The 26,627-nt window shown below is 33.1% G+C and overlaps 1 protein-coding gene across 3 annotated transcripts; it reads left to right on the top strand.

The window, feature by feature from the left end:
• Nucleotides 1-1,257: 1,257 nt before the first annotated feature.
• On the top strand, nucleotides 1,258-23,460 carry LOC122637913 (octopamine receptor beta-1R-like). Of its 3 annotated transcripts, XM_043830439.1 has the most exons (5): nucleotides 1,261-1,597; nucleotides 2,005-2,248; nucleotides 4,792-6,086; nucleotides 16,669-16,890; nucleotides 20,371-23,460. In XM_043830439.1, exons 3-5 carry the CDS (start codon nucleotides 5,332-5,334, stop codon nucleotides 20,675-20,677), a joined length of 1,284 nt encoding a protein of 427 aa, XP_043686374.1. In that variant the 5' UTR covers nucleotides 1,261-1,597; nucleotides 2,005-2,248; nucleotides 4,792-5,331; the 3' UTR covers nucleotides 20,678-23,460. The 3 variants fall into 3 exon arrangements, with proteins under 3 accessions (XP_043686375.1, XP_043686374.1, XP_043686373.1); XM_043830440.1 differs by having other exon boundaries at nucleotides 1,258-2,248; nucleotides 16,672-16,890; XM_043830438.1 differs by having other exon boundaries at nucleotides 1,261-2,248.
• Nucleotides 23,461-26,627: the final 3,167 nt, after the last annotated feature.

Below are 26,627 nucleotides of genomic sequence, written 5' to 3'. Positions count from 1 at the left end.
CTCTCGTCGTTACGATCGAATCGTAGAACGAGTTATAGGGAAAATGGTACGTCCGAATCGATTTTCCAGGATGGAGTAAATTTAACGGTATCGTGTAGTAGAACGCGACCTTATTTTAACGAGGTAGTTCGATATGGGAAATACATGATGCAATCACAATGATGCATCTGTCTACGATAAATGATTTCTAGCAATCGTATGCGTGCGCTCAATTTACCTCCTGTTTTACCTTACAACGCTCAACGAAGTCCATTCGATCTATTGTTATAGACAACAGATTTCGATTTGTGATCGCGACTATAGCATTTCACCGTGAAAATTCTGTCATATGATGGATGGTAAATAGGTATAATATATCTTTACATAACGTATATATATATTGTGTGTGTGTGTGTGTGTGTGTGTGTATACGTATAAAATACATTATATTGGATTTTTTAAATATATTTTTTTAATACGTATATTGGATTTTTATAAATATAACAAGTTTCAAATTGGAGACAAATGATATTTTTGTTTTTTTAATGTCTCCTTAAATTTATTATAAAACTAATCATATTTAAGATATATAAGAGAAAGAGAGAACCTTACGTAAGTGGATGCATACCTACGTTTATATATAATGCCTATACCTTTTACGATTATTAACAAACTATATGACAGCTTTCTACACCGAGGACATATGATAAAATAACAGTATATCGATAAGGAAACGATAAAAATAAGTTCGATGCACGTGTCTACGCATATAATTTCGTTACGTCGTTTTCACTCGTGTATTTATTTTTATAATCAAGTATTATCACAACAAATTGAAATTTATTGTTAGTCGAGCAGAATTGGAATATTCGAATGGAATGAAGCTTGTGGTAGGCCGTCCAATATTTGTTTTTGTCATTGGAAAATTATTCGGTAAACTTTGCCGAGTGCGTACGAATGATTATAAATATCCTATCGTATTCCATACGATATTATATTAGTTTCGTCAATTTGCTTGGTTTACTTTGGAAATTGAATGGAAGTACGAAAGAAGTTTCTGCATAATGGATATATACGAATATGTAAAAATGGGAAGAATGAAAGTGGATTTGAAAGAATATAAGAATGATTATTAAAGAGGAAGATCACATAAGACGTCGATGATGTGCCGATAGAGAAGAAGACCTTTCATGTCATTTGAAGATGGAGGCGCCACCACCGTAAGGCAAGCTTTTGGAGGGTGGCAATACTAATGGGTGATGGTGGTGGTGGAGGGTGCTGCCGGTGGAAAGCGGGAAAGCTCCGAGTATTCGCGACCAGTCACGGTTCATTCCGGCTTCGCTAGTTGTGTGAGCGACATCATATCGCGTAGCTCTCAAGAGAAAAAACGTCTTTGATGCGTGATATCGAGAGAAAATACACCAGAAGCGAAGCTATCGCGATCGTGCATCCATCATGACAGTTAAAAAAGCGTTCGTTCGTATAACTTGCACGTGCTTCGATACGATCGGTCAAGAAAGAACATCTTCATCACTAGAGAACGACGATACTCGTGGTGCCCGGATATCGGTCGCGGAGGTTCCTTCGTTCGGTGCCGGTCGTTGATCTCCTCTCTAAGGTACCTCGAACGAACCTCGTCGTCTCGGACGCGCGCGCGCGAGCATCGACCGATCCTTCCTCTCTTTCTCTCTCTCTCTCTCTTTCTCTCTCTCTCTCTCTCTCTCTCTCTCTCTCTCTCTCTCTCTCTCTCTCTCTCTCTCTTCGTTTTTCCCGCAGATCGTTCAATGCGATCGGTGGTGATTTTAATCGAAACTTTTGTAGAAGCAGCAGGATATTATAAGAAAAAAGATATCACCAGGAATTTATAAGAAAACTTTTCACGATTCATATAACTTCTTCTAAACAGTTATTTTTTTATTTAGAAAAGAAAAAAAATGATCGCGAATCTCGTGACGATCAAAGATAGACAAAAAATTAGTCGTCCCTCGTCTCTTATTCTCTTCTTCGCGTTTTTTGCGTTTATAGTTTGACGTCAATGCCGATAAAACGATGCACCTATTAAATATACGATGTAATCTCACGTTTCTCCCCATCGTTATGGACTCCTCACGTTCCTCATGCGAACGACAGTGACGGACGAAAGAAGAGGAGAGAGAAAGAGTACGACGCGGCTTAATGGTTCGTTAGCTAGGGAAATAACGTAAAAGGTGGATCTCGGATGCAGAACAGCTGATATTGCTGCGCGCCATTCGAAAGTGCAAATGACAAGGTACGGAAAATGTTACGCTCGTGAAAGTGACACGAGGTGATTTAGTTTTTAAGTGATAGCGTTAAATGTAATGTAAGCGATACATCTGCTATACATTAGGAACCTATGGAACTTTTAGGGTTGCGTTTATCTTTTTGAATTTATCTTTTTTAAAGCAAATGTTTTACTTCACTTTTTTTTCTTTCTTTTACTTTTGTCCAAACGTTACATCTATTGAATCATCCAAATAAAGAATAAAAGTCTCCTTGTAATTCTGAACGATCACTTTTCGCTTAATCCGAGTTAATAGACGTACACGTATATGTGTACATAAGATGCGAGTAAATACATGAAGATAGATGTAACACAAAGCTACGCTTTTATCCTCATTTAAAATAACTCCAGGGCATTAAATAAAATATAAATAGGAAACACTTCCGTGATCCGAATTTAGATAATGTTTAATATGATCACAATAGAATATTTCTATATTTATCTTCTCTTATTACTTGTGATTTCCCAAGGTGCTATATAAAGTAAATACGCATATATATATATATATATATATATATATATATGTATATATATTGTAATAGTCACATACGATAATCGATTTTCGATGCACCAATTGAAAGAGAAGTTCATTGCCGTAAAGTAATATTTTTTGTTCCATTGTCGACGATACGACGGGCGAGAAGCTTGAAGTGTAATTACACTGATATTTTTTATTTTATTTACTTAGGAATACATTCCAGGTATACAATAAAATACTATTTTTCATTGGATTTTCGATAGTTGTCTGTTTATTTAATAATTGATTCTTCGTTTTGGAACGATGCTTGACATAATTCATGTAAATCAACGTAAGATCTGAGAGATTTTGTTTACGATGACAGAACACAGATCCGGAAGAGCTCGAAGGATAGAGAGAGAGAGTCTACTTTCGAGAAAAGCAATATATTTGGTTAAGTCCGAGGTATGGATCGCAGCTGCTTCGAGGATAGATTGAATGGAAGGAGAAATTTGTTGGTATGTTTTCGGCTAGGAAAAGGATGTAATGTAGGTATATACGTATATGTATGTACATAGGTAATAAATAGGATTTCCGTATCGAGAACTGTAATGACGATAATACTAGTTTTCGTGCGCAATGAAGAGTTGCTCGTTCTCTTTCGGCATAATAACGACGGAAAAGGTTTGTCAAACGTGACAGTATCGTAGTACGACCGTAAATTTGAAACGTAACTGAAACAGACGATAGTACGAAAGGGAAGATACTTTTCGGATAAGAATTATACTTTTCGTATATGCATATATATACATATATGATGATATACAAATGTCCAAAGTATGTCAAATTCGATCGATATGTGATAAGTGATTTAATGTTGTTTCGCCTAATCATGTTGCAAGTAATCATTTCTTAATCAACGCTCGTAATGAACAAAAACTGTGCATCTCGTTGAATGAGCTAATGCAAGAAATTACATTGTTCACATAAAATCGAATGTTGTAAATGGGATCGAACGATGATCAAGATGGAAAAACGCCACAAATTTTTGACCGGATTTAAAGCAACGCGTGTCGTTATAACCGGCACGATTACGGTCGAAAGCACGCGATCGATTTTAAACGGTTTATGGATGTGATGCCTAGTTTCAACCGTGATAAATTCGTGTATTTTGACCAAGTTAAAAATACATGCATACAATCGAGAAGATAAGCTTTTCTATAGAATTTATATTTCAATTAATAATAAAATTGTTGTGTGACTTTTATGTGTGTGACATTATGTGATTTTTCGCTTTTCGTTTATAGAACAAATTGAGCTATTTCAATTAATTTTATTTTTTAATTTCCAATAACGAAAGTTATTCGGGCTTAAGAAAGAACAGTTTAGGCCGACCCGTTACACATCGCTATCAACTTCCTCGCCCAATTGCCATAATTCACATTGTGTGTACTTGCGCGAAAGTAATTATTTGAAGATTAACTTTGATGATAAGCTACGTTAGAAATGACAGCAACGACTCATAGCTTGTACATTCGCAGAATTTTACGGATAATTGACAACAAAAATATTCTTCGACCTTTTAAAATCTTAACGATAGATGATGGTCGAACCTGATCGGACGATTAAAACGATTCATTGCTATTAATTTAGAGCAATGGGATTATGTATCGATTATATATTTATTATATCGAATTGTTAAAATTTACTGTTTATGAATTTATTATTAACGCGCAAATAATAAACTCTTCGTTTTAGATCTACGTCCGTATTTGAAATGTATCTTTTTAAATTTCATACCGCGCGAAGATTCCTGAAAATGTTCGTAAAGATGGATACATTGAAAGGCATTTACAATGTATCTTATTTCCACTTTTTTATATTTTTCTTAGATAAAAATGGTTAATGTAAAACCTAAAAAGAGCTTTAATGGCAATATAGTAATGGTATGTAGCAATAGCCAGGGTAATACGAATTTCGTTATAATGTGGCTAATTCGGAAGGAAACATAACGCTTGTCTAATAAATATATTTTTTTTCAATCGTGTTTCAGGCTACCGCGACGGAACGTGAACGGAATAACACAACGTTGCTACGGTTTAAACATCAGATTAAATCAAACCATAACGATGAAAGTGAGCCAACAATGACGGATAGTAGAAGAGAGAAGAAAAATCGAACAATGGATGCGTCATTTCGACGAATTTCTATCATTGAAATGCATCGACCTTATGCGTTACAATCATCGCGTACATCGACCCTTGTCGATGTCGAGAAGATGAGTGATTCGATGTTTCCTTGTACGAACTGAATGAAGATCGGAGAATACTTAAAGATACTCAGGCACGAAGAGTGGTATTGATGACTTGAAATCTGTGTTTCCTCTTTTCGATGGATCGATGCGATCTTTCGATCGACGAGGAGGAAGTAGTAGAAGAAACGGATCGCCTTCGGATACGAAAGAGTTACTACTCGACTACAGTCGAATTATTGAGAAAAGAAAAGGAAAAAGAAGACGAAAAAATAGAGAAGGGTAGGTGATTGGCTATTGGAAAGAAGACGTAAGAGAGAAAGAAAGAAAGAAAAAAAGGAAATGGAATTGAACGGTACAATGGAAGAGGATTCTGCTAATATAACCGATCTACCGGGCCAACTGCCGAATATTCTGATTGACACCGGACAAAGGAACGAAAACGAGACTTACGATCGTGCGGAGAATAGAGAGGTCGAGCACGTGCTTGTATTGACGGCGAAGGCAACTGTGATGGGTTTCATCATTCTTTGCGCTCTCTTCGGTAATCTCCTTGTAATCGTTTCCGTGATGAGACACCGTAAACTACGAGTCATTACCAATTACTTCGTCGTCTCATTGGCGTTGGCCGACATGCTCGTTGCGATTTTCGCGATGACTTTTAACGCCTCGGTCGAATTATCTGGCAAGTGGCTCTTCGGTTATTTTATGTGTGACGTCTGGAACTCCCTCGACGTCTTCTTCAGTACAGTTTCGATCCTCCATCTTTGCTGCATCAGCGTAGATCGTTATTACGCCATCGTTCAACCACTTGACTATCCTCTAATCATGACAAATCTTCGACTCGGCGCGATGCTCAGCGTCGTTTGGTGTTCGCCGACAGTGATGAGCTTTCTTCCTATTTTCGCTGGGTGGTACACAACCAAGGAACATCTCGAACACCGAAAAAAATATCCCGACGAGTGCGTGTTTCAAGTGAACAAATTGTATGCGGTGATCAGCTCAAGCGTAAGCTTCTGGGTACCTGGGATTATCATGATCGCGATGTATTACAAGATTTATCGTGAAGCAGATCGTCAAGAACGAATGCTATATCGGTGAGTATCAGACAAATGTCAATCATCGTATTTCATTATTTTTATATCCTCGATTCCTTGATACATCCCCTCTCAACGAAATGCATTTTTCATGTCACCTCTGAGCGTCAGCCTCTTGAAAAATTGTATTTCAATGTTTTCACGTGGGAGAGTACTAAAGGCGTCTTTTCGCTTCGTAAGACTTATCGATGTAATATTCACACAAGATGGTTCCATTCACGATGTTCTTCTCAACATTCTCTCCAGTGTCCTCACGCGATTTTCACTTCACAGAACTTCCTCTATATTCGTGCATATTACTTTTGAAGCGGAAATATTTACCAATTTTTCCATGACCTCTTTTGTGAGTCGGGAAAGTGCACTGGAAAAATTGCTGATATTTTTATATTTTTATCTGGTTAGACATCTGTATATTTGTTCGTTTGTTCGTTTGTTTATGTGTACATGTATATGTATTTCGCAGTAGCCAGTTGGTTCTATCTTTAAAAGCGCACTCGAGAATATCAAAGCATTTGCTATTATCTTCGTGAAATAATCCTTAAAACACGAGAGATCGTAAGATCCTAATCATTGGTCCGCTTCCAATTAGAGTAAAAGGCATAAAAAAGATAGAACGATACATGAAGAACAAACATGCCCTTGCTGTTAAAGCCGCTCTTCTACTGACGAACTATAATTAATCGAATTTTGTGTTCGATACGCTATCGCATTCTCCGCATATTTCTGCCAAGAATTTTGCATCAAGGATGTGCTCGACGTTTTGATTTGCCTTTCGATTATTGCTGTACATTCAGAGAAAATCAGGTCATGGAAGGATAAGATTTAATTTTATCCTTCTTTGTAAAATCGTTTCTAAAAAGTGGGTCACTCTTATTCGGATCAAACATTGTAGAATTTATTTTTTATCGGACAAAGATAAAGCGGTTAGCTACATAGTTTCTCTAATATAAGTTTACTTGACTTTGTGTGTGTGTATCTTCGTATATAGATTTTGTTGACAAACAGCCGGATGTTAAACATAATGGGATCAAAGAAAAATATGAATGTATTTTTCGTGTTATGAAAAATTCGTTCATTTATTTTATGCAACTTGACCGAATATGATTCCTAGAAGATCAAAATGTATTTTAAAATATTTTTCATAGATCAGCGTAAACGTCTTAAATATATCTTTTGTCTTAAAACCAATATTTTCTTTTAGCAAGAAAACGATTATTCTTTTGGGTTTATTTATGCAGCAGCTACAAGATCGCATTGAAGAAACATAAATCGATATGATGCATTGTCACGACGCATGACAGGAATGCATATTCTATATGAATGCATTAGTCGAGATCTGCATACTGACATGAGTTGCTTTTTCACAATTACGCTGAGTTTGCATAGTCAAACAAAATGTTCAATGTAAATGCGAGTATATGACAGTTCATGACGTAAAGTTATTAGCATAATAACGCTGAGAAAACAAGGTACGTCCATTATTTTGAAATATAAAAGAGAAAACATTAGATTATCGACTTTAAAAATTAGTCTAGTACTTTTTCCATTAGGATTCGCCATTATTGCACGGTTTCTAATCGCATTTATTTCTATATAAAAGATTGATACATACGAAAACATATTCATAAGATGACAAAATTTCATCACGACAACTACCAGACAAATCTATAAAGGCATAAAATTTACTCCGTATCCGACGGAGATTCTTATGTAACCATTTTTGTAGAAAAAAAAAGTAATATACCTTGAGACAATTTCCATCAGCCTCTCTCAACGATATTCTATTGTTTTTCAGACGTGATCCATTGTCTTGTTGAGAACATCGACTTTAGTAGTACACGTCTTTGCTTCATTTATCAGTCGTCGCAAGAGAAAGTCAGTTTCCTATTGTGAGAGAATCTCTGAAACACCAAAACGATCTTCTCTTTCACACGATACTGCCGACTTGTAACAACAGATTTGTTCCTTTCTATGAATTATCATTTGCTCTGCTTGAATTTTGTTAGGACCGTACTCTGTCTTTTTTTTCGATGCAACTATAGGATCTGATCTATCTTTGCAAGCTATATGTCGTTTTAGCTAGGTCATAATTATTATGTTTTTCTTTAGAGGAAGCATCAGCTTCTTCTTTGGACAAGTATTTGTGTTGATGGGATATCATAAGAACTTGGTACTCATCTGCTAAATACTAGTAACGATCGACACATCCTATATCCTATACATTATCGAAATTTTAATATCTATTTTTTCTTTTACTCTTTTTTTTGTCAATTGCTTTGATTTTCTTTCTACCTTTAACATTGCTTATTTTTTTCCCTAAGATTCAACTTAGTTCCACGTTATTTGATACTTTCTCATCTCTTCCTTCAACGATCACGTTTCCATTAAAGTTTTCCCGATATATCTTTACATCGAGGAAACTGATGATATTGTTGTATTGCATCAAGACCGATGAAGCTTTCATTTCTCATAGATCGTTTTCTATGGTAATGGAAAATGTGCTTCCAATCAAACTACCATTTCAAGTATTAACATTAATATTAGAGTACGTTCAATCTTCGAGTGTATGGAAATAAGAAAAAAAGAAATAGAAAAAAATTATTCGGATATGAGTCTAGTCTAAAAAACATGTATGTAAAAACTAGTATGTTTAACAGTCAACGAAGAACAATTATATTTTATTATACTTATTATTTGTCCTTTTCAAACGTTATTACTTCGAATACTATATTTTCTTGCCTCGAAAGCCTCACTCTTATTCGAATATTTTTCGTCTCTTCCTTTAAATCTTGATTTTTCTCTCTAATGTAAAATAATTGCGAATTTTTATCATAGCCTAAAGCCTTGAATTCCTCGATCTTTAACAGAAAGCCTTCAAAACTTTCCACTCTCCTTAATCAAATTAGATACAGATTTTTCTGAAGAATTTCATCTTATCGAACAGAATAAACAATAAAATTATGCTTAATTTATTCCCATTGAATATATTTATTTACGACGCGTTTTATATTTCGAAATTTATCGATGCTCTAATAATATTCTCCTTCGGTAGTTATCTTTTTTCTAAAAATCGAGCTGATTTCAACGATATCAATTCTTCGACTTTTACAAGCAGATTAAATAAATTTCTTTCTTATAGAGACAAAAAAAAAACGTTAATAACATCAGTGCTTTCTGAAAAGTCTACTTCTAAAAGACGATTATTGTTACTCCTTTTTCTGTTTTAATCAATTATAAAAGACGTTACCTTTCAATGTTCAGACAAAGCAAGCAGATATTAATTTGATCGTAAGATATTAAAATTTCTATAAGAAGGACATAAATGCCACGGATTGATTCTCTTTTCAATTGAAAAAACTTGTTAGTCAAACCGGAAGTGACCTCATTCTTTTTTTTTGTTTTTTATTCTTTTCCTTTTCATATGAACGAAGAAGACCGAGGTCACTATCGAATCAAACGGAGCTCCCGCATCTTTGGTCAAAGGAATGAATAATATAAGTTCGACGGAAGAGAGAGAAGAGAAATATGAAACCTGTCTAGATGGAAGCATTGCGACTGGATGCGTTCCACTTTTCACGCGAAATGCTTATAGAAAGTCCAAGTGTCATTCATAAGGAGAAGAATGTACGATTTCACCCTCTTCTTCGGCCTTTATTTGACCACGATCTAGACTGTGTCCTCGAAAGTCAAGGTATTCTCGTTAATGAGCTTTCGTTCAAGAGTCAATGCCAAGTATATCATAAGGCGATTTATGCATCAAAAATTTCCATAACGTCGACCGATCGATATGTCGTCTTTAGGAACGTCGTTCCATTTTTGCACTTCGTTTTTTACAAAATATTTGTTTTCGGTTCTTTTTGTTCTTTTTGTTTAAAATGCAATATTCGAATAAAATAATTTATCTGAAAATAATTTATTGCGTTCGCTCCGATATAATCTTCCTTCAAAAAAAGTTTATTTTCTTTAGCAGGTACTAGATATAGCCACGAGCGCGATAACAACGTTTACAATAAAAAAAATATCATTTGTAATGATAACAATGTTTTACATTCGTCGATGCAATTCGAGATAAAAATCACAACGATCGTTTTAATTTTCCTTGTTACGTTTGACTACGATATAAAGGTCTATTAACCACTAGTAGTTCAATTTGATTAAACAGTTAATGTTATGCGGTCCTACTGTTCTTAAGTTGTGAGATGAGATTTCTTTTGTCAATGGGTCCAAGTGTCCAAAAGACCTTTACCTTTTTTAGGTAAGACAAAACGGATTTTTCTCAAATATTATATATAAGTAACTATATCCTAGAGATTTAAGCTTTCAGAAGAAATTATTGGCCAGAAAGAGTTTCACCGTCGAAGACATTTATAAAACACTTTTTCGTATTTATCTTTAATTTTATAATTGATAAATTATAAAATTGCTAAATTGATAGTACCATACGTGTTTCCGATCTTATTTCTAAAATAATGCTTATTATTTGGATTTTCTGTTGCAACACTTATAAGGCTTCGTAGATATGTATTATGAACATATAACGTCCGAGCTCATTCTAACGAAAACACGAACGTTCCAGTGTAACGTACTGAAGATTAAATTTGTTGGTTGAAACTTCGCTCAAATGTAATTCCATTAATATAATCACGTAATGTTTCTTCTTTAACTTCATCTATTCTATGTTTGACTTCTATAAAGTAAACCTATCAAAGAGAGTTACTCTTATTAACAAAATATAGATGTGAAAATTTAATGGAGAAAACATAGTTTTTCGTGCGGAATAGTCGATGTACTCCGTTCCATAGCTTTCGAAGAGATCGTAAACAGTAATCTGCGATGGTGCTGCTATGAGGTACTCTTAGCCCTGAGCGACCCACGCAAATCCACTTACACCATTATCGGTGATCACCGTCATCGTGTAGTACTTGGCCGAAACGTATGATCATGAATGCAAAAGCCGTTAAATTTGCCTTTCCATTCGCGATGAAATATTCGGTCAAAGAGATAGTTATAAAGAAAGAAGATTCATCAATTAAAAAGTAAACAAATAAATAAATAAAGAGAAAAATAAAATAAAAATAAAAGTAAGGTACATATATAATGAATTTTCACAATCAATCTATTGACCGAGTGGACGAAATGAAAAAATCATCCAAAATTAATCTCATCGTCGTAATAAATTTAATCTACACATAAATATTGTCTACACACAAAACTCTCTGTCTAGTGGTAAATGTGAGCATTTTGATCTTTGCTATTCATTTCATTCCGTCTGTAATAAACTACGAAATAAAAGTCAAATTCCATTTCCATTTTCGACCATTCGCATCCCGTCGTATAATGAATCGTTACGATATTCGCTTCTATTACTCACGCTTTATTCACGTTTACATTCACTTTCAATTCGACACCGATTAAATGAAACACATTAATCACTATTGAAGCTGATTATTTTATAATTGAACAAGAGAAAAAAAATAACACGGGGATATTATTTATAACGAAAATTTTTCTCTTTCATTCGTAGAAAATAGAAATCGAAAAATATATCAAATAGCATTTGTCGAATGCAATTAGCTTGGGATGTCATCTCGAAGGTTTCACTCGAGGAATCGTCTTCGTAAAATTCTCAACTTCCGAGTTCGTTACTGAGAAGGTTCTTTTAGTAGGAAAAATTGAGCTTGGGTTATCCCGCCCAAGCCTTAATCTAAAGGATTATTACTTACTTCGTTCTCCCCTTACCGCTTTCCTCTTTAACCTGCTGCTGACACTCATTACTCCGCTTTTCTACGACATCATACTTTCAAACTAAAGGAAAAGATGAAATGAGATGCTCCGAAAGATTACTTCGTTAATACTAAAATCGATTAAAAGTATGATTACTCAGCTGTATGGACATTCGAAGAAAGATAATAATAGTTTCTTAAATAGTTGGATTATTTCAGATAAACAATAGTTCTGATATCGTTTAACTGACTGATTAAGGAGAAAATTTCTATGACACTCGCTATATATGAATAGATTCATCGGACGATTCAATCTTCCTTGTTCTGCCATTCGATCGTTTTCTACTCCATTTCACCGAATCCGGTATTCGCACAACGCGATATTGAGAAAGTTAAACGTTTCTTCGAAAATACGATGAAACGACACTTTCTCTTACCTTCAGAACTTTGCTCTCAGGATAATGCCGCTTGCTTGACAAGCAGACATTAGCCTCCTAGTGAGTCTAAAAGCGCGCTCTTTTCAGGAAGCCAGAAAACAAATTCACTTTGTTATACTAAGGAAAATATAACGATCTATTTATATTTTATCTAACTAATTTCTTAAATACCCTAGACTATTCTTAATCTGATTTGTTCGAAATTATCACCGGAAAATCATATACTTACTCTTGTAATTTATTTGTCACGTTTATCAAAAGCCTTTCCTGAAATTAGTTATATCCTTGAGATAAATAAAGATCGATTATGTGTCATACAATTATCCACTAATTTATTTGAAAAAATATGAAAGCATTCCGTTTAAACTATATTTGTATAATAGCAAAAGAATTCAAATTTTCGTTGGCATTTTAATCGCACATATATCAACAATTTATAGCGTAAACGAGTTGAATGAAACACGTATAGGAGATGGTTATATTCTGTGAGAAAAGCGTCGATCAATGAAATTCTAGAAATACTAGAATAAGCGACATTTTTTTAAGTGAAAATCAAATTATGGGTCTTATTAACAATTCTTTTCCTCGATCTCCAAAAATAAAATTGTTCTGTATACATGGTGAAGTGAAATTCAATATTTAAATGTTTTTAAACACGACAATATCATTGTAGTTACGTATGTTGAAGTCACAGTCAAGGATAAGTTATAAGAAGGCGGCGAGCTATCTATTTATAGGATATAATAGTAAATCCTTAAGTAAAAGTGTATCGTTAGTTTATAGACAGTATGATCGATATACCCCTACCTGTTAGAAGCGATCGAAACTAGTGAATATGTATGTGAATCTTATGACTGGCAAAGGGTCATAAGAAGTAAAATTATAAGCGTGGTCAAATAACCAGACCTGAATCGAAATGTAAGTATCCAATATAGGCATAATTATAACAATATTACACATGTTATTAATCCTTCAATTCCAATTTCGACTTCATTCACTTCACACTCACTTTTGTTCAAGAAAAATAAAAGTAAAAGGTTCTCTTTTTTCTATAGCTTTCTCTTTGAGTAGTCTCTTCATATCGATCTTGCTGGTTTCAATGAGAGAGACAGAGAAAGAGAGAGAGAGAGAGAGAAAGAGAGAGAGAGGAAGGGAGGGAGGGAGGGAGAGAGAGCAAGGAATCGATGGTTTCTATTGTTAATCGCTTGTATGTAGAGTGATAGTGATTTCGCGGAAAAAAGAAAAGCGTCCTAGATAACTTGATTGTCCACATAATAATGCATATATGTATATTGTTTGATACTAATGCGCTTTAAGCAAAGCAAAATGCAATAAATCTTTATCTTGACTTATACAATCTGGAATCACAATCGAACTAACTAAAGTACACCGTGAAATTCAATATTGAAGTTTAAGTGCATACTCCTTGGCTAGGAACGTTAAAGACTTTTAAAATGAAATAAGAATCATCGAAACTCGTAACGAAGAGTATATGCAAACGTAAAATCAGAATTGCTAAATCTCTTTTTCAATCTTCCTCTTCTTCTATTATTTACTCAATCTCTCTCTCTCTCTCTCTCTCTCTCTCTCTCTCTCTCTCTCTCTCTCTCTCTCTCTCTTTCTCTCATTTTATCTCTTCAGTCTCTCTACTTCTCGCGAGACCAATTGCTAATGATCCTTGTTGGAGTTCCCACAGGCATACTTCTCGATTCCATTCTCTATCATATCATTCACAATCCCGGATTAAGCCTGCCGGTTGCGTCTCCCTATGGAAGTGGCCGCAAGTAGAGTCGGTCATTCCTGATTACTCGAGAACTGAGATACATTTATTATTCAACAGTGATTATATTCAGTAAAATGTTTGTCTCCCTTTTATTGCTTAATAGGCTTTTAATGTCAAATATAAAAGGGCAAAGTAATGTCCAGATATGTAAGAAGATATAGTCGGTGCTATAAAAATTATAAAATATTAGATTTAACAGTTTTTAACACAAATCTTTGAATTCATCATCCTGCAATAAAAGTTTAAAATATTAAAAAATTCGTATTATATAACGTCATTTAATAGATTTATCTTTCGAGAGATTTATTAAACATAAATGAATTTTCGATAATTACTATTACTAAGCTAATTGTGTTTGCAGTAATTTTCATTAATCCACAGATACTTTTATCACAAAGAAGCTCGCATTGAAAGCTTCATAAGTTGAATTAATCGGAGCACATATGTTTGCTTTCAATCGATCATCGAATATCGTGATTCTCGTGTACGAAGTTGACTCGTATGGTATTAACTTTCTTTACAATCTTCAACGATTTGCCGGAAAAGTGACTGGAAACACGAAACACTGACACTTTTCAGTAGCGACTACTTGCTTGAAAGTTATAAAAAATTCCCGCTCACAAATATTCTTTGCACCATCTTCCCGCTTTTTCCACGATATCTATTATTCGTCCTTTATTCGTATGATTTAATTCAAACTCTCACACCATAGTCAGCCTTCTTTTTGCTTTTCTTTCCCTCTCTCTTATTTTTCTTTCTTTTCTGACTATAGAGAGTGAAGTGAAGCATTATAACAAAGTAAGAAATTGATACGTTCAGTTTTTTTCCTTTTTATCACATTTTTTGTTAAATCTCGTGACTACTTTATTTGCCTAGAGCAATCAATTCCCTGCAAATGGATCAATTCTTGATTCCCTTTCAAACCCGGAAGATTCACGAACAAATATTAAATGTCAATGTATTCAACTTTTGAGTGATTAAATTAATCGCATCCAACAATAAAGATTCAATTTTGTAAAAACTATAATTGCATGCATATTATAATCTTTTTGTTCATATAGAAATTTAATTACATTTCAGGAAGTTCGAGAAAACGTTTGTTTTTTTCCTTTTTTTATTCAGACTTCTCCCTTTTACTTTACAAAATGAAAATAAAATAACAAGATGAAACCTCTTATTATTTGAACATGGTTTAGCATTTTTCTATCACGAATAAAATAGGTATGCACTTGTACACATTCACGCAGTATAAAAAAAGATCGCTTTTAACATTCTTGTTTCCGACAAATTCAAGCTACATGCTCACATAACAAGCAAAGCTTTGCTCTCGCCATAACATCCATATATCTACGAACTCTACGATTATCTATATATGTTGTAAAGGAGGTATTAACTGGATAAAAGTACTCACTTTTTCACAATTCCCTGACGTATGTTCTAATGTATCTACGAACTAGGTCGTACACTGTTATAAACCTAGTGAAAAGAAACGAATAATAGATACTGTAAGCTGGGATTTTCAAGAAAGAGACAAGTCGAGACATATGAAAAAACGTAGAATATGGATTTGTATGCTTGTAAAAGCGTTCAAGAGGAGATCTTTCATGGATCACGGATGAAAACATGAAGTAGAGCGTATGAGTATGATTAATAGGTCAATGTCAAGGTTTGCGTACTGATAGCAATAAAGATAAATGATCTCATGAATAATTATCATTTTCTGTCAAAAGCAACGTTTGTAAAGCGAAAATCGCGATCTTACTTTTACAAGGAATAATAAATCCTTCGAAAATACGTGAGAGCCACTGCGAACGTCCAACTCATTAATTTCACTGTGAAATAAATTGAATAAAATATAATAATTAAAGATGATTGTATTAAAGCTTTCTCAACGCAAAAATAGAATTTGAATAGGTATTGTAGAAACTCTGCAAGTTTAAAGTTCTTTTTGAACAGATTTTAATGATATCAGCAAACGATATTTTTCACGATAATTCAATAATATTTTTTGCGAGGATTTTTTTTTATGTTAATTCTTTTTCATTCTCTCTTTTTGAAAGGATTAATACAATTTCTAGTCAAGTCGTTGCTGAATAACGTCTGCTTTGCGATATATAAATTTATGAAATTCCGGATTTCATAGGCACGTGCATATATAATATTTCGATCTCAATCAAAGAAATATAAACGTTATAGGGTTTTATAAATAATATTTAAAAAATTGTAATATTGTAATTTCACACTCACATCATACGAGAACGTAGTCGCATATATTATAGCACAAAATAATACCGTTTTCTTGACACTCTCAAAGAAAAATCCATATCTTTAATCCGATTCTAGAGCATCTGGCCTCATTCTTTTCATCTTAGATGAAAGAAGAATTGGCAAAATTAGTCATATTTCAGCGAACTGCTTTCGTTCACGGAAATCATTTTAAATCATAGTACCTTTCTCTACTACTGCAGCTCTATCTAACAATAAGAAACGACGAGAATATGAAATCTCAAGATATGTGAAATCATATGTAGTATAAGTACACGTGTTTAAAAAAAAAATGTAATAGTTAACTTTAACATTTCTACTTTAGCATATACAAGGAGATTTAAAAAAAATGAATAATATTTGATTTTTTCCAGAAGCAAAGTGGCAGCGGCTCTTTTAAATAAACATATGCGATTTAATGGTATTTCTGCGGGTCTTACATCATTACCCACGGTAGACCAATCGTCGCATGATCTTCAACCGGAAGAGCCACCGATCACCAGCAGCAGTAAGATGAAACGAGAGAGGAAGGCGGCCAGAACACTCGGGATTATCATGTCAGCGTTTTTAGCTTGCTGGCTTCCCTTCTTTCTCTGGTAAAGTAATATTTTTGAATATTTTTTAGTTATTCCACATAGATTATTTTATTACAGAGATCGTTAACCATGTTCCAAGAATCGATGTAATTATTATACCGTATTTAATTATTTTCTGAATGCAATTACTTGAAATAAGCCAATCGTCCTATTTGCTCTTAAAAAAATCTTATAAACTCTTCGCCGAATTTTATTTAAAAAAACTCCGTTACAGAACGTATTATCAAAGAAATCGAGTAATCAATTTATGAAATAAATCTTATTAATAAGGAAAGTTTTACAACTTTGTAATTATACTTGTTAAAATGTCCTTAATATAAGAAAATACGGTCAGATTAAAACAATAAGAAATAAAATGAGAGGTTGTAAACTGATACTTATTAAAGATACTAAAATTATTGCTATCATTCCTTTTATTGGATACTACAAATGTTATACAATATTTTGTTACTTTGAATAATTTCGTATTATATGGGGAGAGAATGCGAAAACGGTTGAAATAGGATCATTAATGTTTGTAACTAGAAAGTTCTACAATAGTTTCTTCGAACATTTCCTCCGAGTTAAACTTTTCAAGAATTAGAAATGTTCTCTTTTCTCCCGTTCGTTCTCCTTTATCTGGAAACTAGCCAATATTAAGCAATATTCGAGAAAAACGTAATTATCTCGTTCTTGTTAAGCGAATCGAGCGTAGATATTCAATTTCCTGACTTTTATCTCGAAAACATTGCATCGCTTGCTATTCAGGAATACTGTAATAATTTTTCCAATTTCTGCAAAAGAGAACAGACTTTCTTCTAAGACTTCTATATAAAGAAAAAAAATAAAAATTAGGATGGTTATCGAAACCAAAATTCCTAAGGATACGGTAACATGGTAAGGAGACGAATGTGGCGTGTACAGAGAGGATCGATAGTTTCAAGTGGAAAAAGTAGTGTGTTGGAACGATCTGAAGTGGTTTGCCCAGAGCACAATATATAAGTCTATCCGTACAACCCAACCTTGATCTGTCACAAGTATACGTGTCGGTCCATCGTATGTGTGTATTTGTAAAGTGCTACCTGAAAGCATTATATTGAGTACTACGAATAGTCAGCAGATTGGTCCAGACTATGGACGTACTTTTCTATGCCCATCTTATCTCACAGATGAGAATTTCAAAAAGAAAAAATACAAATCACTGTAAATATTTAAACCATCAAAGTGATGAAAATTTTAGTATTATCGAATGAAACGAGATCACAGAGCTTAAAAAAGTGAATACTATGAATTTCTTCAATCTCATGTCGCCGAAAAAAAATAATGATAGGCCATTTAGAAAATTCTTTTCTAATCTTACTGCAAATCATTCGATAGCCCTTTATGCTCGCTCGTAGGTGTATCATAATATTCACATGTGTAAATTCAATTTAATGCAATCAGTAGCACAAGAAATTGATAACATAGTCGAGTTAACATACACTCGTATGAAACTTGCATACATTTTACGTGAGTGGATACTATCTCGAGACAATTCGAATTGGTTTCCATTTCAATTCCTTTTCGATGTTTATCAGAATGGGTGAGAAAGAATATAAGGTGAGAAAGAAGGATGAAGAAGGGAAAGAAGAGATCACGACCCTTTTAAAAATTAGAACCATTTGCTTCTTTCACTAAATCAAGAGATCAATCCTATTAATACTTGACAACAAAGAAATGGCTTCTATAAATCTTACGATTTGTTAACTTCCAAAAAGATTGCGTAGAATAGTTATGTGAAATGCTTCTGTTCAAGACGATCTACAAATTTCTTCTGCAATTGAACTTGCATTCGATGTATTAGTTGTTATTCTCAATACGATGCCTTGGACTAAAGTTTCGGTAAACTAATATTCTCCACATGTTGTGAAACTAGGAATAACTAGTTCTATTTACATCTAATTCTACTAACATCTAATTCTTTTATGCAATTTCACCCAACACTGTTACATTTTATTAATATAATATAATCGATAACAAGGAACATCCAAACTGTATAAAAAATTGACGAGATTATTAATCGAGAGATATTAGTTATCAAAACAATCGAAAGGTGAATTTAAATAATCTCAATAATAATAGTGAGATACAAAACACAACGAAAGATTAAATTTTGCATAGAATTGATAATTGATAGATTAATTGAGTATATCTATAGAAAAGAATGAAATTTCATTAATCTGTAGTACGATTTATTACGCTTTCCTTATTCCATCAAACAACATAAATTGATACTCCTCACTTTGGCTGTTCGTATAACACTTGACCTACCTATCTTCTCTTCGTGGTACTTCGATTCCCACGAACGACCCATATATTGCGAAGGTCACTACTTTGATACGGACTCTTTCAACGATGATCGGTCAGTAGCACTGTACAGTACTCATGACGTTGTTCGTTTCATTTTCATTAGTGCTCGAAGTAAAAATAAAAAATTAAAGATGAATGCCACAATATTGTTTGAAATTTTTAACTAAACTTGTCTGATAAAGCTACCTACGCATCTCGACCCAGATTTTATTAGAGTGGTTTTCAAGTGTAGCGTTTCATTATCTCATATTGCTCCACTTTACGAATAAATTGTTAATGAATGGAGAACAATCTAACAAGTTTACTATAAGAAAAAAAAACATATGGAGTACTCTTTTGTCTTCTATCACACGATGATTTTTTAATGGGCGGGATATCAACGCAGTTAAAATACTTTATTTGGATGTTAAGTAATGTAGAAATTCAATTAAGAAGAACTTACATACTCTTGTTTCTTGTCTTTACCGACAACGATCAATATCAATCATACGTTCTATCTATATCATATTGACCTTAACTTTAGTTTATACCTGAAATAGATGGACAAAGGTTACGACCATTTCTTTTTAACTGAATAAATGAACTTTTCTATAAAAATACTTATAGATATTGAAACGGATAGCTCTCATTGCTTACTAATCGCTCACACCGTTGAAAAATTCTTTTAGTTCCTTTACCATTTATTTTTTTGAATTCATATGAAGCTATTTTCATGATACTTCCGGAGTAATGTCTTTCATAGCGTAGCCAGTGAAAATATATAAATTGGAGAAAGCGATGTCAATATATTTTTACGATCGCTTTTGGCATCCTCGTTCCTTGTCCGGAAATCGCGAGAGTACGAAGTCGAATTGAATTCCAATAACGTCGTCAGAATAGAATCCTCTAGAAAAGGTGTCAAGGAATCGAAAGGAAGAAATCGAGGTCCGTTTGATAGTTTGTGTCTACTGAAAAATGTCCAATAAACCTGTTTCTTTCCTATCAATGGAAACAATTTTGAATCATACCAAAAGCTGTTATCAAAAATCACAACTGACATTCTATTTCAAGATGTTAACTATAAGTAGAATAGAAATATTATAATAAGTTTTAAGTCTAAATCAAGATACAAACAATATTACATAATATTTGTCTCTTCTGTATGTTCAATAGGTACATCATCACGTCTCTCTGTGACACCTGCAAATGTGGTGATATTGTAGTTGCTGTAGTCTTTTGGGTAGGCTACTTTAACAGCGCTTTGAATCCATTGATTTATGCATACTTCAATCGCGATTTCCGAGCGGCATTCAGGAAAACACTGGAAAGTTGTTGCGCAGCAATAGGACCAGTACGAGACCTGAGAAAAATTCACAAGAAACAAGACTTAGTACATAGCAACGCGTCATCGGAACTTCACGTTAACAATCAGTTAAGGACCAGCGAAATGACAAACGTGCATATCGAAGCATGCATTTAAATCAATCATTATGAAATAATATGCTTGAAAAACAAAACACAATGCTCGAAAGAAACGTATAAATATCAAATTCAATGTATACATTCAGAGAGCATTTCCATCATCAACATTTGGTTCAGAATCGATCGATCTTGAAAATTTGTTTTTGCGTATATCAAAAATAGCATACATTTGCTTACAGTATCTTATTAATCGTGTCTTTTTTAATAGCCGTCTCTCTAAAATTACTAATTATTTGATTGCTGTTTGTTCGATGCGGTCTATTGGTGGACAATCATTTAAAAAAATGAATGATATGAACGAAAGAATTCATTAGAAAATATCTGCTATCCTTTTCGCATCATACTGCTTAAAAGAAATTTCTTTAAAGGTACCTCTACATTTCAAATGAAAAATGAAAAAAAAAAAGAAATGTTAAATTAAATTTTGCAATCGTGTTAAAACAGATAACAAGACAATTTATGCTAGAAGAAACGATATCGCAATATCCTGTACACTTACATCTAAATCGGATTATCCTGTTATCGAGTGAGAAATACAAGTCCAAACTCCAAACATCTATCCTAGGGATTCTATTGCGATGGGTCTATCAGGTTCGTAAATAAGGTTTCTGTCAAGATTGATTAATGGCCCGATTTCGATAGTATTTTAACAATGAAGACGATAAAATCGAATTAGAAGGAAATCTGAATAAGAGCGATTTTGCGAGATCATTCCTTCCGACTAAAAAGACATAGATATTCATGAATATCGAAACGTGACTATAATCAGAGATGACTATACATATCGAATCTATGCCGTATGCAGTATGAAAGGTATATAGCATGGAAGAGGCCATTAAATCAACGCAAAATGAATGTGTCAAAGAACCGGCTGTCTCTTTCGAAAGAGGACGCCTTCACATCGATCGTAAGCTACCATTTTCGTGCTCCTACCCTCACGTAATGTTCAGACTAAATAAAAAAGCTTTTCGCCATCCACAGAAACCTCTTAGACCTTTCGCAAATGAGAAAGAGGTAAAGAAAATTCGCAACAGTCGGTACGTTTTAGGCTGAATAATTGGAAGCCTGAATGACCTGAAAATTTTTTAAGGACAAAGGATTTCAATTTACTAAGGGCGTACTTGGATACGTCAAAGGCCGTTAATAGTAGGTGAAAAGTGAAACGGTCTACTGTCAAGCCAATCTAAAGTAATTGTCTAATTTGTACTGACACGAAGAGGGCCTCGAAAGAAAATAAAAAGAAAAAGATGGGGAAATCGATTAGGAGGAAATGTGTTTTTCGACTGACCAAAAATTGTAAGTAATATTATTGATCATAAATGTTAACAAATTTAATTAGTAGGTAAAGGATAAAAATGTTCTTCTTATACCTAGTCACTTAGCGAGTGCGTGTATACAAAAAAAAACGTTAACACAAACAGAAACAATGGAGACATTTTAGTGACATTAAATAAAATATAAGAAACGCGAAGTATTTCTTTTGTACGTGATAGATCGATCTTCTTACAATCAAAGAATATATCATTTTGTATATATATATATTGCATTCAAATCTATAACGCTCGAGAGATAGATTTTCATTTCACACGATCAACTTTTTCATATAAACGTGTCTATTTATTGCGTGTAAATGTCATATCACTTCTAATTCGTGTCTTCGATAAATATATATATATATATATATATATATATATATATATATATATGAAATAGAATGAAAAAAAACATAAGAAATCGTTTATCATTATAGTCAATAAATCATTCCGATATAAACAAAAAGACATGCCAAAGGTAAAATATATAAAAGAAAAAATTCTTACGTATATATAATATAATATATATATATATATACATATGTGCATAGCAATAAGATGAATACGTTGTTTAATTTAATTATTATCAATTATAGAGATTTATTGTAAATCGTTAATTATTACATCACGTAATATCATAATATTTCCTATGGAAAGCTCGTCAGCATTTTAACTGAATACTTTAAATAATGTTTATCGTATTTTGTGAAAATTATTTGGGAATTTGTTTAACTACTTGCTGATCACGATCAATATTTATAAAACGAAGTATAGAAATTCGTAAAGACCCATATAAATATTCGCATAAGCAAAGAGTACAGAACAATCATTAATGTAAGGCCAGCAACGAGACGATTGTCGCTAAACGATTTTTTTCTGAATGCATTGTACTAATGAATTTTCTTCATGCAACTGGAACGTTTTTAGAAACTATTAAATCGTTTCACGATCATCTGTTACTCGTCAACTTTGTATACCCTGTATCTGAAGCTAGACGTACGAAAGATTAGCGATATAACTTAATGTACAACGTTATAAAATCGGTGTTTACAAAAATGAAGTGGCACTAAAAAAAAGATAATTACGGTGAATCACAAACATATAGAAGTAATAAAAGAATTCATCCATAAATCGAAAGAAATTTATGAGGTATTGTATTCTTGGATATAAGGAAAAAATCGATATTATTATTATTATAATATATTCAAGTGACAATAGCTAGAAGAAAGCGAATATTTTTATTTTCTATTTCGCACAGTAAAAAGCATATCGACCTAAAGAAAAATTATTCACGACATCAGTGTAACAATATCTACTCGCACGGACGAGATCTTAGCATGTCAATAATATCGGATCCTACGCAACGTAGAAACATTCATCGTGTTTCACGAAAAAGAGTGCGATCCCATCATCTCGAAATTTGTGGATTTGTCCATATAGGAAACTAATAAAAATATTTTAAAGAAAACAATATTGAAAGAATTTAATCCTTTTCACCGTTTATTACAGCGTATCTCTATTTCCATCCATCAATAACATATGCTTACATGATATTTCGAGCATATACTAAGCTGCTCTTACCAAAGTTGGAAAAGTTCTAGCGAATCTTTATAATCATAAAAACGTGTACTTTATTCGGCAGCAAACGTCACGGGATTCTGAGTCGACGAGTTTGAATAAATTGCTCTCGAAAAGTTCGAAGAAAATTCTCCCGTAGTTTTAATAAAATAGTTCTAATAATCCAAGGCAAGAGGACCCTCTATTGAAAATCACGCATTCCTTTTCGTCCTTTTTTTGTTATAGCGAGAGAAACTTAGTATTTTATCCATTGCTCGTTTTTCGCTTCCACTTACTTCAATTCTCTTTCTAAGAAAATATAAATTAAAGTTACGTTCGAAAATACAGAAGGTCGAACTAAATTCAGTTCAAGAGTTTTTCTTAATGCTTGCATTGAGATCTCACGCATTTTCTCCGAGCAGACGTCGTACCATACTTTATTAATCCTAATTACACGAGTATTGTTCCAGTACGCACCGTAACATTTGCGTATTTCGACGTCCTTGTAACATTCTATCAAACATAGAGCGTATGTATTTCCGAGATAGTAGAAGCCGTGACATATTACTTCAGAAAGTGGTGCAATTTCACGTTTAGGTAGTTTCTACACACTTGTCTGCTTTGAAACAATGCTTTACTCTCGCAAACATGCAACCACCTATTGTCGCGTCGTACGGACTATGTAACCATGCAACAATGGCTGAACTAGTATCATTGATATCCTAAAATTTACCACAATCGTAGAACAGTTAAGCTGTGACAATTTAAATATTACTGTTTCTATGATCGAAACGAAAATACTATACTATATTAGCTAAACAAAATCGTTCATTCAACAAAAAATTTTCTCGTAAGTTTCACAAGATGCAGATGCGAGATAATTAAATTGAATATAATTGCTTTGGAAGCAGTTTTAATTTATAACGGGAATTCGAATCTCTTAAAAATTCAGCTATACGTAAATATATTGAAAAACTTTCTGTGTTGTTTTCAAAAAAATACTATAGAGCTTTGTCGTCGGTAGTATTAAATTAGCATAGTTTCATTTTCATCAAAGTGATACTTGATGTTAGGATTACGCAAGTATAACGAATAATTTCACACTGACTTGGAATGCAGCATTGTATTCGCATTAACAATTACTTTAGTGTACTCCATCCACCCAGCATCACCAGCAGTACCTTCTCCACCACTTCCTCCTCTTTTGCCTCCTCTAGTCAAATTATTCCCAATAACGCGTTTTCATAGAAGACCGGCTGGGCGCCTACCTTTCTTGCACATTATCGTTCTACGATGTATACGCCTTCAGAATCACGTTTCCAGCCCGTACCATCAACTTTCTACTCTCTTCCTCTCTTTTCCAGCTCCTTCTCTTTCTATTCCCTACCACCGCGCTTTTCCACTCGCAAATGTGGGACACGCATCCGGTGCCGTTGTACTAAAACTCCAAGTTTATTTCAAACCTTTTTCGGGGCGATTCAGTATATAAGAAACCGAGCATCATTTTGTAATACGCATCAACGTTTACCTCTATATTCATAATGTAAGTGTCGACACTTGACAAAGTGGAAAGAAAAAAGCACGGAAAAAGAAAAAGAAAGAGACCATTATAAAATGAAAAGGAAACTTTATATCTTGAGTATCATTGATACTTTGATTTATAAAAAAAAAAGAAGAAAACTGTGATTTTAACGTTCTTTAATCATTCGTACGAGATACGCCATTCTTGACTTTGTGTTAACTCGCCCGATTATACGTTATTGGATAATTATAAGTACAACGGTGCCAAAAAAATTACATTTTTATTTAACCACAAAAATAAAATATTTTCAATCAATTTAGTAAGTCAGTAATTACTTATCTCTATTACAGATCGGATTATAATTTTCGAAATATATCTTATAACATTACATACGTATGTAAAATATTACAAATTGTAGATATTTGCATGACTGATAAGACTTGTAAATAATTATTATATGATAATTATCACATTAGAAAACGAAAGATAACTTCCAGAAAAAAATTATCCACAACTATGTCGACATATTATTATACTTCGTCTAGTCAGAGTAAACTTGACAAATACGCTGACTCTTACTAAACGAAGTGGAGTATCGTGTCCAGAGAACTGTCTTGCATAAATTAAGTTAGGTGAGTTGGTTCCCGTTGATCCGATTGTTTCTTACGTGATTACGCATCCCTTGGATGCTCGTTTATCCCTAACTATTACTACTACTACTACCTTCAACCTATCTATTTTGTCCCGGATTTCGACCTGACCTCTCCAGGTCGATAAGAGAAGAATAAGTTACAAAAAAATTTAATGGTGGGGAAACATCCAAAATTATGAACGAATCGATTTAATTTTTTGTCATTCACGAATCTATTAGAATTAACAATTTTTCTATCGTTAAAAAATCATATTATAATAAAATAATACAAACAAAATCTATTTTTGATGCCTGCATGTTTATAATTTCATTCATAATTAGTCTATAAAAGTAATCAACGTGAATTATTTAATGCAAAACATAAATTTTTTAACATTTAAAAATTATACATTCTTTTTAAAACAGAAATAAAAAAAATTGTTTAAATTTTACAATATTAGTATATTTGACTCAATGATGTGAATAAATCTGTCGGTAATGTCGACCATGACTGTAGAAATAAATTAAATCGAACAAAACAAAACTGTATATATTTTCAGCAATACATATACTATTTCTTTAAAATATTTTGTATCATATCTGTATGAATATATAATGATTACTATATTCTAATACAAGATATGTTATCATAGTATGATATTGTACATAGATATAACATATAACTTACCAAGCGTCGACAGAAGACAAAGGTAAGACTAATTTTTTCCTTTCTCTCAATTGCTTCTAAATCTGTTATATTTGGAAAAAATATAGACCGGTAAATATTTCTTGACTATGAAAAGAAAACAGTATTTTCAATTTCTATGACAAATGTTATATTGACTATTTGCAAACAAGTTTTCTTGTTTATATATATTTTAAATTTAAATTAATTATATATAATAAATTAACATTTATTATATAT

Source organism: Vespula pensylvanica, chromosome 2 (genome assembly GCF_014466175.1).
Source record: "Vespula pensylvanica isolate Volc-1 chromosome 2, ASM1446617v1, whole genome shotgun sequence".
In the NCBI taxonomy this organism is placed as follows: Eukaryota; Metazoa; Arthropoda; class Insecta; order Hymenoptera; family Vespidae; genus Vespula; species Vespula pensylvanica.
Note: the sequence above shows the minus strand (reverse complement) of the source record. Positions and strands in the feature narration are given on the sequence as shown.

Coding starts and splice junctions, on each gene's coding strand:
- LOC122637913 (XM_043830439.1), top strand. CDS start 5,332: ATGGAATTGAACGGTACAATGGAAGAGGATTCTGCTAATATAACCGAT. Junction 6,087..16,668: donor CAAGAACGAATGCTATATCG/GTGAGTATCAGA, acceptor GATTTTTTCCAG/AAGCAAAGTGGCAGCGGCTC. Junction 16,891..20,370: donor TGGCTTCCCTTCTTTCTCTG/GTAAAGTAATAT, acceptor TATGTTCAATAG/GTACATCATCACGTCTCTCT.